The sequence below is a fragment of the Cervus canadensis genome, chromosome 27, assembly GCF_019320065.1.
Source record: "Cervus canadensis isolate Bull #8, Minnesota chromosome 27, ASM1932006v1, whole genome shotgun sequence".
Classification (NCBI taxonomy): Eukaryota; Metazoa; Chordata; class Mammalia; order Artiodactyla; family Cervidae; genus Cervus; species Cervus canadensis.
In genome coordinates this window covers 3,590,911-3,603,912 of record NC_057412.1, presented here as the reverse complement: position 1 = coordinate 3,603,912, position 13,002 = coordinate 3,590,911, and the positions used below count along the sequence as shown (strand labels likewise).

The 13,002-nt window shown below is 39.3% G+C and overlaps 1 protein-coding gene across 8 annotated transcripts in view; it reads right to left on the bottom strand.

Moving 5' to 3' along the window:
* Window positions 1–13,002, bottom strand: part of TIAM1 (TIAM Rac1 associated GEF 1) — a 451,745-nt gene that overhangs the window by 18,591 nt on the left and 420,152 nt on the right. For all 8 annotated transcript variants that reach the window (XM_043448791.1, XM_043448795.1, XM_043448794.1 and 5 more), the window contains 3 exons: window positions 11,890–12,069; window positions 11,676–11,794; window positions 6,767–6,875 (listed from right to left, as the gene is read on the bottom strand). In XM_043448791.1, the coding sequence (XP_043304726.1) occupies window positions 6,767–6,875; window positions 11,676–11,794; window positions 11,890–12,069 (408 nt within the window). The remainder of the gene's footprint in view (window positions 1–6,766; window positions 6,876–11,675; window positions 11,795–11,889; window positions 12,070–13,002) is intronic.

Below are 13,002 nucleotides of genomic sequence, written 5' to 3'. Positions count from 1 at the left end.
CTTGCAGTTAATCTTTAACATATAGTCAGTTCAGTTCAGTTGCTCAGTCATGTCCTACTCTTTGCAATTCCATGAACTGCAGCACGCCAGGTCTCCCTGTCCATCACCAACTCCCGGAGTTTACTCAAACTCATGTCCATCGAATCGGTAATGCCATCCAACCATCTCATTCTCTGTTGTCCCCTTCTCCTCCTGCCCTCAATCTTTCCCAGCATCAGGATCTTTTCCAATGAGTCAGCTCTTCGCGTCAGGTGGCCAAAGGATTGGAGTTTCAGCTTCAGCATCAGTCCTTCCAATGAACACCCAGGACTGATCTCCTTTAGGATGGACTGGTTGGATCTCCTTGCAGCCCAAGGGACTCTCAAAAGAGTCTTCTCCAACACCACAGTTCAAAAGCAACAATTCTTTGGCACTCAGCTTTCTTTATAGTCCAACTCTCACATCCAAACATTACCACTGGAAGAACCATAGCCTTGACTAGACAGACCTTTGTTGACAATGTCTCTGCTTTTTAATATGCTGTCTACGTTGGTCATAACTTTCCTTCCAAGGAATAAGTGTCTTTTAATTTCATGGCTACAATCACCATCTATAGTGATTTTGGAGCCCAGAAAAATGAAGTCTGACACTGTTTCCCCATCTATTTGCCGTGAAGTGATGGGACTGGATGCCATGATCTATGCTGTCTAGGTTGCTGTCTAGGTTGCTCATAACCTTCCATAAATCTTCTTTATCTACCTCTATTTAACTTTGCATATCTATTCTTTCTTTTCCTTCTTTCCTTTCCTCTCGACATATTTGTGAGCTTTATTTTCATTGCTTTATTCCCCAATTGGCACCATGCTTCAGTTTTTTTTTCCAGTTTGTGCTTTGGTTAGTTTTGTTCTTAACTGGTACTTATAATTTTTGGTATCCTTTGTTCGCCAGGTCAATCTATTGCACTTTACTTTTGTTGGACTGTTTTGACTTTGCTCATGGGTGTATATGTATATGTGTATATTCATTATTTTAATTATTATTTGCCTGATTTTGTAATTACCATTTGTTTGGGGTTCATCTTTGGTTTCTCATTTTTGGGTATCTGTTTTACCTCACTTAATGTCATAAAAAACCACTTGTGGAATCTTCATTCCTGAGCTTTTGGAGTGGAAGCACTGACTCTAAGACCCTAGATTACGAGAAAACTAATCGTAAGGAGCATCAAATAGTGAGAACTCACACAAAACATCACCCAACCACCAGCAGCACCCTGTGCAGGATGCCTCATCTAAACAATAAACAAAACAAAAATATAAACCCAATCATTAGCAGATAGGATCACCACCTCACTCAGCCTTGCCCATCAGAGGAAAAGCAAACAAACAAAAAACTCAGCAGAAATCTTACCCTACAGGAAGCTTACACAAACCATTGAACCAACCTTAGGAGGGCATAAATCAAAAGGAAGAAAGAATTCAACCTTGAAGCCTGGGAAAAGGAGACCTCAAATACAAGTTCAAAAAAAAAAATCAAAAAGGCAGATAAATACTACATATGAAGGAACACACTAGAAACACAGAAGCCCAAACAAATGAAGAGGAAACAGGCAGGCTCCCCGAAAAAGAATCCAGAAAAATGATAGTAAAGGTGGTCAAAAACCTTGAAAACAAAATGGAGAAAATGAAGCAATTCACAAAGACCTAGAAGAATTAAAGAATAAACATACAGAGACAAACAAAACAAGTACTGAAATTAAAAATAAAAGGAATCTATAGCAGAATATCTGAAGCAGAAGAACAAATCAGTGAGCTGGAAGATAAAATGGTGGAAATAACTTCTGAAGAGCAGAATAAAGTAAAAAGAGTGAAAAGAACTGAGGACAGTCTCAGAGACCTCTGGTCAAACGCACCAACATCCAAATGCAGAAGAACACACCTTCTTCTCAAGTACACATGGAACATTCTCCATGATAGACTGCATCTTGGGTCACAAATCAAACTTCAGTAAATTTAAGAAAATTGAATTCATATTAAGCATCATTTCTGACCACGATGCTATGAAACCAGATATCAGTTACAAGAAAAAAAACTGTAAAAAACATAAACACATGGAGATTAAACAACACGTTTCTAAATAACCAACAGATTACTGAAGAAATCAAAAGGAAAATCAAAAAATTTCTAGAAACAAATAATGAAAACATGACAACTCAAAACCTATGCAATGCAGCAAAAGCAGTCCTAAGAGGGAAGTTAACAGCAATACAATCCTACATCAAGAAATAAGAAAAACATCGAATAGACAATCTAACTTTACACCTAAAACAACTGGAAAAAGAAGACAAAAAAACCTCCAAAGTTAGTAAAAAGAAAGAAATCATAATGATCTGAGCAGAAATAAATGAAAAAGAAATGAAAGAAACAATAGTAAAGATTAATAAAACTAAAAGCTGGTTCTTTGAGAAGATAAACAAAAATTGACAAACCTTTAGCCAGACTCATCCAGAAAAAGAGAGAGAGGAGTCAAATCAACAAAATTAGAAATGAAAAAGGAGAGGTTACAACAGACAACGCAGAAATACAAAGGATTATAAGAGACTATTATGAACAACTATATGGCAGTAAAATGGATATCCTGGAAGAAATGGACAGATTCTTAGAAAAGTTCAATCTTCCAAGACTGAATCAGGAAGAAATACAAATTATGAACAATCTAATTACAAGCACTGAAATTGAAGCTGTGATCAAAAATCTCCCAAAAAACAAAAGCCCAGGACCAGATGGCTTCACAGGAGAATTCTACTAAAGATTAATAGAAGAGCTAATACCCATTCTTCTAAAACTCTTTCAAAAAATTGCGGAGAAAGGAATACTTCCAAACTCATTTTACGAGGCTACCATCACCCTGATACCAAAACCAGACAAAGACAACACAAAAAAAGAAAACTACAGGCCAATATCACTGATGAACATAGTGAAAAAAGCCTCAACAAAATGTTAGCAAACAAAATTCAGCAACACATCAAAAAGCTTATACACCATGATCAAGCTGGGTTTATTTCAGGGATGCAAGGATTCTTCAATATACGCAAATCAGTGTGATACAACATATTAACAAATTGAAAGATAAAAACCATATGATAATTTCAATAGATGCAGAAAAAGCCTTTGACAAAATTCAGCACCCATTTATGATTAAAACTCTTCAAAAAATGGGCATAGAAGGAACCTACCTCAACACGGTAAAGGCCATCTATGATAAACCTACAGCAAACATTATTCTCAATGGTGAAAAACTGAAAGCATTTTCCCTAAGATCAGGAACAAGACAAGGGTGTCCACTTTCACCACTATTATTCAACATAGTTCTGGAAGTCCTAGCTAGAGCAATCAGAGAAGAAAAAGAAATAAAAGGAATGCAGATCGGAAAAGAAGAAGTAGCACTCACTGTTTGCAGATGACATGATACTGTACATAGAAAGCCCTAAAGATAGTATCAGAAAATTACCAGAGCTAATTAGTGAATTCAGCAAAGTTTCAGGATACAAAATCAATACACAGAAATCACTTGCATTTCTATATACTAACAATGAAAAATCAGAGAAACTAAGGAATCCCATTCACCATTGCAACAAGAAGAATTAAATATCTAGGAATAAACTTACCTAAGGAGACAAAAGAACTGTACACAGAAAATTATAAGACTCTGATGAAAGAAATAAAAGATAACATAAACAGATGGAGAGATATTCCAAGTTCCTGGGTAGGAAGAATCAATATTGTGAAAATGACTATACTATCAATATTGTGAAAATGATACTACCAAATGTAATCTACAGATTCAATGCAATCCCTATCAAATTACCAGTGACATTTTTCACAGATTGAGAACAAAAAATTTCACAATTCATATGGAAACACAAAAGACCCTGAATGGCCAAAGGAATCTTGAGAACAAAGAATGGAGCTGGAAGAATCAACCTTCCTGACTTCAGATTATACTACAAAGCTACAGTCATCAAGACAGTATGGTACTGGCACAAAAACAGAAATACAGACCAATGGAACAAGATAAAAAGCCTAGAAATAAACCCATGCACTCATGGGTACCTTATTTTTGACAAAGGAGGCAAGCATATACAAATGGGGCAAAGACAGCCTCTTCAGTAAATGGTGCTGGGAACACTGGACAGCTACACATAAAAGACTGAAATTAGAATACTTCCTAACACCATACACAAAGATAAACTCAAAATGTATTAAAGACCTAAATGGAAGACCGGAAACTATAACACTCTTAGAGGAAAACATAGGCGGAACATTCGATGACATAAATCAAAGCAAGATCCTCTATGACCCACCTCCTAGAGTAAGAGAAATAAAAACAAAAGTAAACAAGTGGGACCTGATTAAACTTAAAAGCTTTTGCACAGCAAAGGAAACTATAAGCAAGGTGAAAAGACAGCCCTCAGAATGGGAGAAAATAATAGCAAATGAAACAACTGACAAAGGATTAATTTCCAAAATATATAAGCAGCTCATACAACTTAATGCCAGAAAAACAAACAACCCAATCAAAAAGTGGGGAAAAGACCTAAACAGACTTTTCTCCAATGAAGACATACAGATGGCTAACAAACACATGAAAAGATGCTCAACATCGCTCACTATTGGAGAAATGCAAATCAAAACTACAATGAGAAATAACCTCACACCAGTGAGAATGGCCATCATCAAAAAGTCTACAAACATTAAATGCTGGAGAGGGTGTGGAGAAAAGGGAACACTCTTACACTTTGGTGGGAATGTAAACTGAGACAGCCACTATGGAAGACAGTATGGAGATTCCTTAAAAAACTAGGAATAAAACCACCATATGACCCAGCAATCCCACTCCTAGGCATATACCCTGAGGAAACCAAAATTGAAAAAGCCGCATGTATCCCACTGTTCATTGCAGCACTATTTACAACAGCTAGAACATGGAAGCAATCTAGATGCCCATCAACAGATGAATGAATAAAGAAGTTGTGGTACATATACAGCATGGAATATTACTCAGCCATAAAAAGGAACACACTTGAGTCAGTTCTGATAAGGTGGATGAACCTAGAACCTATTATGCAGAGAGAAGTGAGTCAGAAAGAGAAAGATAAACATTGCATTCTAAAACATATGTACGAATCTAGAAGAATGGTACTGAAGAACTTATTTTCAGGGCAGCAGTGGAGAAACAGACATAGAGAATAGACTTATGGACGTGGGGAGAGGGGAGGAGAGGGTGAGATGTGTGGAGAGAGTACTATGGAAACTTACATTACCATATGTAAAATAGAGAGCCAACAGGAATTTGCCATATGACTCAGGAAACTCAAACAGGGGCTCTGTACCAACCTAGAGGGGTGGGATGGGGGGGAGATGGGAGGGAGTTTCAAAAGGGAGGGGACATATGTATACCTATGGCTGATTCATGTTGAGGTTTGACAGAAAACAACAAGATTCTGTAAAACAATTATCTTTTAATTAAAACATAAATAAATTTTAAAAAACAAAATTAAAAAAAAATAGTAAACCGCAAAACTTTCCCTCTTCCATCCAAAGAAAGATAAGAGAAGGAAGGTGAATGGAAATATTCATATTAGATTTCATTTATACTATTACTCGCCTATGAATCTTCTAGGCGGAGGCTAGGAAATGACACAGCCTAAAACAAAAGCAAGAATGCTGGTCACTGATCATGGTTTTTTTGATTTTATACTCAGGAACAAAACACATGCTATACAAGTATTTACACACAAGAATGAGTCATATTTCCTGAATTACGCACAGTGGGCTAACTCACAGTTTTTCTCTTTCAAAAAAGCATTTTCCAGTAAAATAACATGAGATTTCTAACTGTGGCAACTACATCCATCAGAACTAGTTTGTTGAAAAAATAATCCTTGACTCAGGGAACTCAAACCGGGACTCTGTGACAACCTAGAGAGGTGGAATGTGGGAGGGAGGTTCAGGAGGGAGGGGACGTATGTATACCGATGGCCGATTCATATTGATGGATGCAATGGACATGAACTTGGGCAAACTTTGGGATGGTGACGGACAGGGAGGCCTGGCGTGCTTGCAGTCCACAGGGGCGCAAAGAGTTGGACACGACTGGGCAACAGTCACGAACAGCAACGTGGCAGAAACCAACACAACGTCATAAAGCAATCATCCTTCAATTGAAAATAAATAAATAAGAAAATAATCCTTCATAAACATCTTAAAATTTGCTAGTATTACCAGTGTGATTGACAAGCACCTTGTAACTGATCAAGGCACCCAGTGGCGCCAAAACAGATGAGCTGAGAACCATGCCCTGAACCCTAGCATCACCAACAGCAACACAGAGTCAGGGAGAGAACAAAAGATCTCGGACTGGGGGGCTCAGATACAGAGACGGTTCTGATGTGTTGATTTTAACTTGGTTAATTATTAACTCATCATTTTCAAATGATATTCGGAGCAGCAGCTTAAAAAACATCTTTTCCTGCCCATGTGTCTACACCTGGGTGAGACCTGAACAGCCGTCCCCTCCCTCTCAGTAGCAGGGGGGGCCACGTTGGTCATGCTTAGCTGGAAGGTATAATTTAGTATCAGTGACATGTTAGTGGCCACAGCAAGAAGACAACGCAGATAACTTACGTAACTATACTTTAATAAACTGTGTCCTGGAAAAGAAATGTTAACTTATTTCAAAAAATAAGCCAGCCTCCCTCTGCCCCTCCAAACCCTTTGGTGACACATACCAAACGCTGCCAATTCAGGCTCCTTTTTCCACTTGCCCAGTGAGGCGGGTGGGTTTGGCCAGATGACGGTGGTATGCAACAGCAGGTCTCCCATGCTCAGATCTGCAACCTGAAATCCAGGGCAAAGCTTACTGGGTAATATCATAAACACTGAAGACATGCATGACATTTCAAAATTCGACAGGCTGGTATCAATTTGACTTCATGAAAAAATGCCTCTAAATAATGTCTTCCATCTGGTCATCTTTTTCCCCTTTATCCTGTGTTTGCATACCAGAATTCCAAGAATATGGTGGCCAAAAGATACAAATAGGGTTTCTGAAATTCACATGCAGTAAAGCTATCAAAGGGCTTCCCTAGTGGTTCAACGATGAAGAATCCACCCGCAATGCAGGAGGCTTGGGTTCGATCCCTGGAGAACACTATGGCAACCCACTCCAGCATTCTTGCCTCGGAAATCCCATGGACAGAGAAGCCTGGCAGATACAGTCCATGGGGTCGCAAGAGTTGAATATGACTTAGCAGCTCAACAACAAAAGACCTGTCAAAACTGATGAATGAAATCACAGAGGTTTGGTATTCAAATACAGTTACCCAGGGGAACCAACGGTCACCCAGGACAAAGATCCAGGAAACCACAGACACTGCCACCTGTGAATTTAAGTCCCTTTGGAGCAAGGGTCTTCTGGGAAGCAGTGCAATCTTTTCATGTCTTCTTCTTCTGACTCATCTTAACAAAGATTTCATTTCACTTTAGAGGAGGAAAAAGAAGCCAACTGAGGTGCTGGGAGATTGTGCTTTAAGCTTGTACAGTGTGAGCTCTGGGGTCCTTAGAAACCATAAGGTCTACTCCTGCAGCCTCAAAGGTCAAATGCTAAGCCCTCTCAGATGGACAAGGTCCTCTTCTCCTTACAGAGACATGATAATCCTCAGATTCCATCAGTGTCCGTGCCCAAAGATTGTCATGTGTGTCTTTTTCACTGGAGCTGCTGACCACTTCCACGTCCATTAAAATCCCATCCTCCCACCCTCTCAGCAACCTAACCACAGGTGTGAGGATCATCTGGTCCCTCCATGTGGCTCCCTGCGCAAACATGTCAGAGGATGCGGCTTTGCAACAACCAGACTCCAAGGTCCATCCCACTGGGCAACCCCATCAATTGTGAGGAGGGTCTTCTTCCAATACGCCCCCCTGGATCCCTCACCCACCAGCCTCTCACTTTGACTCTGTGTCCATAGAAAGCAAGCCTGATCCTTCTCCCTCAAAGCAGCAATGTGAATATTTGAAAACTTGATGTTGCATTTCTCAACGACAGATGGCTCTGGTTTATTTTGCTGCTTTTGATCTGAGTTTCTAGATACGGCAGCCACCAAGCAGCCCTCCATAGAGCATGGTGCCGTTTAATCACCACTCTGGGCTGCAGTGCTGGAAATGGGGCTCCGGCACTACACAACACAGTTGGTACTATTGCCGCTATAATGATCAAGATCGTTACAATAATAATAGTTACTCTAATTACTATTGAGTCACATGGTCAGTCATTAAAAACATTAAGCAATTATATTACTTTGTTCATATTAAGTAACTAGTCAACCACACCCCCAGGGCAGTATCCACGAAGGGAACAGCCCTGCTTGCTCTAAGTATTGCCTAGACTTATCACTGATCTTGGCGCAGTACACACTATTTCCCCAGGACCATTCTCCCTGGGGTTTTACATTTGTGGATTCAAGACCACTCCATCCTTTCCAGTTTGAAGACCATTCTTTTCAATGGAGGGGGGAAAAGAAAGACATCAAGTGGATTTGAGTCGTTTTTTTTGGGTCATCAGCTGCCTTTGGTTATGATACTTCTAGCCCCTGGTAATGGTCTTTTTCTTTCTTATTCTTCCTATAGGGCTAAGACATAATCTTCTGTTGCTCTCTTTGGCATCTTCTCCAAGCTTTCATTTTTGTGATCTTCAGACACCCTACTACTGATACAGGACTTTCCTACCCTGTAATACTGGTATGTGGTCAAAGGTCCCTCCTTCCATCTCGTGCACATTTTTACCCTAAAAAATCTCTGCTCACAAGAGACTGCTTTGCAGAGCACTACATCTCTTTGTTCCTTGCTGGAAAGATTTCTTACTCGGTTGACAGAATTTTATTTTGGAGGTTGGGCAGTTCCACCAAAGCCATATGCCCTTTTATAGTCTGACTTGTGAATCATAGTCAGCTTTTTTTCTAAAGTCTTTGCAATCTGCTATCCATATTACCTTCTAGTCTTTGGCATAATAGTCCTTTGCTCTCAAGATCATTAAAATTCAGAAATCAATTTGGAATATAATGAAATGCACTGAAATTGTTCATTTCCATGACTCAATAAAATTCACTTCTGTCAAAATGAAATAAACTAAAATACAGGATAGAAGCCTTATAATTCTGAAGTATTATTCATAGTCGTCAAATGAAGCCAAGAGAAGTACTTGACAATAGGAATTAAGCAAGTCTTTGTTCAATCACACAGTATAATATTACACAATCATTTCAATGATCCTTTTGAATCATGTAAAGTAATGTGAAAATTAAATAATTCTTTGTTCAACATAAAAAAACTCAAGGTACAAAATAACTTCCAAAATATTCACAAATACATATGGAATTATATTCAGTATTCAAGTATATAATAAACGTATTTTTAAAAAAATAAACCCAAACATCAAGAGGTAAGTTTTGTGTTCTGAGATTGTAGGTAGTTTTAATTCTTGTCTTTTTCTGTAGCTTGTTCTTTTCTTTAATGAATATAGTGCATTTTTCTTACTATAAAATTTTACAAGAAAATGAGAACAAAATCCAGAGAGGCATGTCTGTCTTTTCCACATTCTGATAGATTAAAGCGTCTGTCTGATAGACAGAGAACATTCACATACTCTTCCTGTAATAACATGGTAAATAAAATTGTGTTTCAGCAGAAAACTGAGCAGCCTGTTCAGAGCACCCTCTCGGGCTATCAGAGCCCAGCCCCGCATCCACATGTCTCTGAGCCCCTCTGTCAGTCTCGGTGAGGTGCAGGTAACAGATACATGGGAACATTCTCTCCAGCCTGGTAGTGACTTATAACTGATTCCTCCTGCTGTGGAAAAACCCATTTGTCTGCATTTACAAACCATCTCGCTGTTTCTTTGCTTCATACACACACCTGCTATTTTGACTGTCGGGCTCCCTCACATCATGTGAGTAAAATACATTTCTTCATATTTGTTCGCTTTACATTTCTATGAGATGTCATTTTACCTTTTTCTGAAAATTATCTTCTTACAGTCCAAAACTTCTTTTGTTTCACCGAGGACATAAATGGGAACCTGTTAGACAGTAACCCTTTATACCTCCAAAGCGAAGTCTGTTTTCTTTTCTAAACTAAACAACCAGGTCTTATCCCCACCACCCCTCTGACGTTCCCTCCTTTCAATCACAGCAAGAGTTTCTCTTCATGGTTCCCTCCTGGCTTGTCTCCTTTTTTGATGCAGAAAGCAAAATGAGGACAACATTCCAATCAAATCAGGAGGTATAGCGGCATTGGTGAATATCATTCCATATCATATCCGTCTGATTCATCTCAGTATTATCAGAATCGTATTCACATAAGCGCTCCTCAATGACTCAGACACAACTTAGAGTTAATTTTACAGTTTTCTCAAACATAACTGTTCCTGTGACTCTTTATTCTAAGTAGGGTTTCAGGCAGACTTAAAAAAAAAGATTCAGAGTAATTTGAAACTTTCACTCATTCAGTAAATATTCATTGAGCACCTACTACATGTAAATTATTATTCTAGTCTCTGGAGATACAACCATGACCTTTAACAGTGTTTAGAGAAACAGTCCAAGTTATGGTCATGGAAATTCACTCTCACACTTAAGAGAGAACAAAATCAGAGGTCTAGAGGGTGAAGAGAAAGAATCAGGATAGGTTTTCTATACTAAGAAATAATTCAACTGAGAAAGAAAATTCACAGTGTAGCCTTGGGTAAAAGAAGTTCTACCAATGTGGGAATGTACACTGGTATAGCCACTATGAAAATAGTTTGTAGGTTCCTTAAAGAACTAAAAATAGAACTGCCATATGGTTCAGCAAGTCCACTCCAGGCACACACCTGGAGAAAACTCTAATTTGAAAGGATACATGCACACCAATGTTCACAGCAGCACTGTTTACAAAACTCAAGACATGGAAGCAACCCAAGTGTCCACTGACAGATGAATGGATAAGAAGATGTGTGTGTATATATATACATATACATATATATAGACACACATATATACACTCATATAATATATATAATATTCCAGTGTGATATTACTTAGCCATAATAAAGAATGAAATAATGCCATTTCCAGCAAAATGGATGGACCTGGGAGTATCATACTAATTGAAGTAAATCAAAGACAAAAATATCGTATGATATCACTTATATGTAGTATCTAAAGTATGATACAAATAAACTTATCTATGAAAGAAAAAGAGACTGAGACATAGAAAACAAACTTACAGTTATCAAAGGGGAAGGGGGAAGGATAAAATAGGAGTCTGAAACTAGCAGATACAAGCTACTATATATGAAATAGATGAATGACAAGGCCTCACTGTATAGCACAGGGCAATATATTCAATATCTTGTAACAATCTATAATGGAAAAGAATCTGTAAAAGATTATTTTATATATATTTATATATATATATATACTGAATTACTTTACTGTACATGAGAAACACAATACTATAAATAAACTATGCTTCAATTTAAAAAAAATGCCACCAACAAAAATACTATCATTGTTACTATTTTACTTACAAATAACACCTTAAAAAGAAACAAATCAACCCAGCTCTACAGACAAGCATGCTGGGCAGAAGAGGGGTCCTTACCTCTTTTTTCTCACCAGTCTGTTCAGCGATCAGCTGGTCAAACACAGCCCCAAATTCCTCATGGATTTTCTGCATTTCATTGATATGACTTGCAACCTTGTTCATAGTCTTGATGGCCACTGGAGGAAAACAGGTCGTGAAATAAACGAAAAGACTAGTTAAAGGCTCTGGAGAGACCTGAAGAAGGGGCAGTTCTCAGGGGCTCATGGCTCACCATCCAGGTGGTAGTGTTCCTCGCTCTCCGCGTCCGTCAGAGCAAAAAGCTCCTTCAGCAGAAGCGGATACTTAAGGATCCTCTGGATGGGCTTGATGAGGTAAGACTCCAGGGTGGACGAGTGCTGCTGCTTTGGGTTCTGGGCATCCAGGAACGCCTTGAAAGCTGCGTCCGTCTTGGCTGGAAGAGTTTAAATAGAGACTGTCTGGGCGGAACATCCAAATGACTCCCTTCTCATAATTTCACTAATTCCAAGGTGCCTTTTCACAGGATTGAGAGTACAGTGAATGGTCAGAGAAGGCCTGCCCATCAGATTTATTTGCTTATTTAGGGGGAGTGAGCAGAGGTCCAATGAGTTAGCAGTAGTCGCCAACCTTTTTTGGCACCAGGGACTGATTTTGAGGAAGACAACTTTTCCCTAGATTGGGGAGGAGGGGATGGTTTGGGGATGATTCGAGTACATTACATTTATTGTGCACTTTGTTTCTATTATTATTACATCAGTTCCACCTCAGAAAACCAGGCATTAGATCCCAGAGGTTGATGACTCCTGAGCTGAGTGATAACAGAGTCTGTAAGTCCTACGCACAGAGGTTTCCAAGGGTTGCTGTTGAATGTCTTCTTAATCTGATATTTTGACATCAAAGACCTGATAGACCCGGGAGAGACTGCCTGTCCTAGAGCTAGTCAGTCCCTACAGGTAGCCTAGGAACCACCTGGAAGCATGCCTTTCACACACAAGCCAACCAATCCAGAGCCCCCTGCCTCCATCTCTCTTCTATGAGGCTTTTACAACTCTAGGCCAATCCTCCCCCTGCGCTAAGCATCAAAGAGCCAGGCCCCAGAGAACTCAGGACAGCCCTCCCACCCCAGAGCCTGCTGAGATTATTCAAATTAGCCAATCCTAAACCTGTTTGCCCTGATTCACCCATTCCTTCCTGCAGACGCCACAACAGAGCGCCTTGCCTATGTCTTCCCCTCACTCATTCTGCCTCCTGGTGGACCCTGGTGCTTCCTCTCACGGCCCTGCACTATGTGACCCTCTCCCCTCCTCTTGGGAACCGTGAAGAACACACAATCTTTCTTTTAAAAAAAAGAAATTATTTGTTTGGC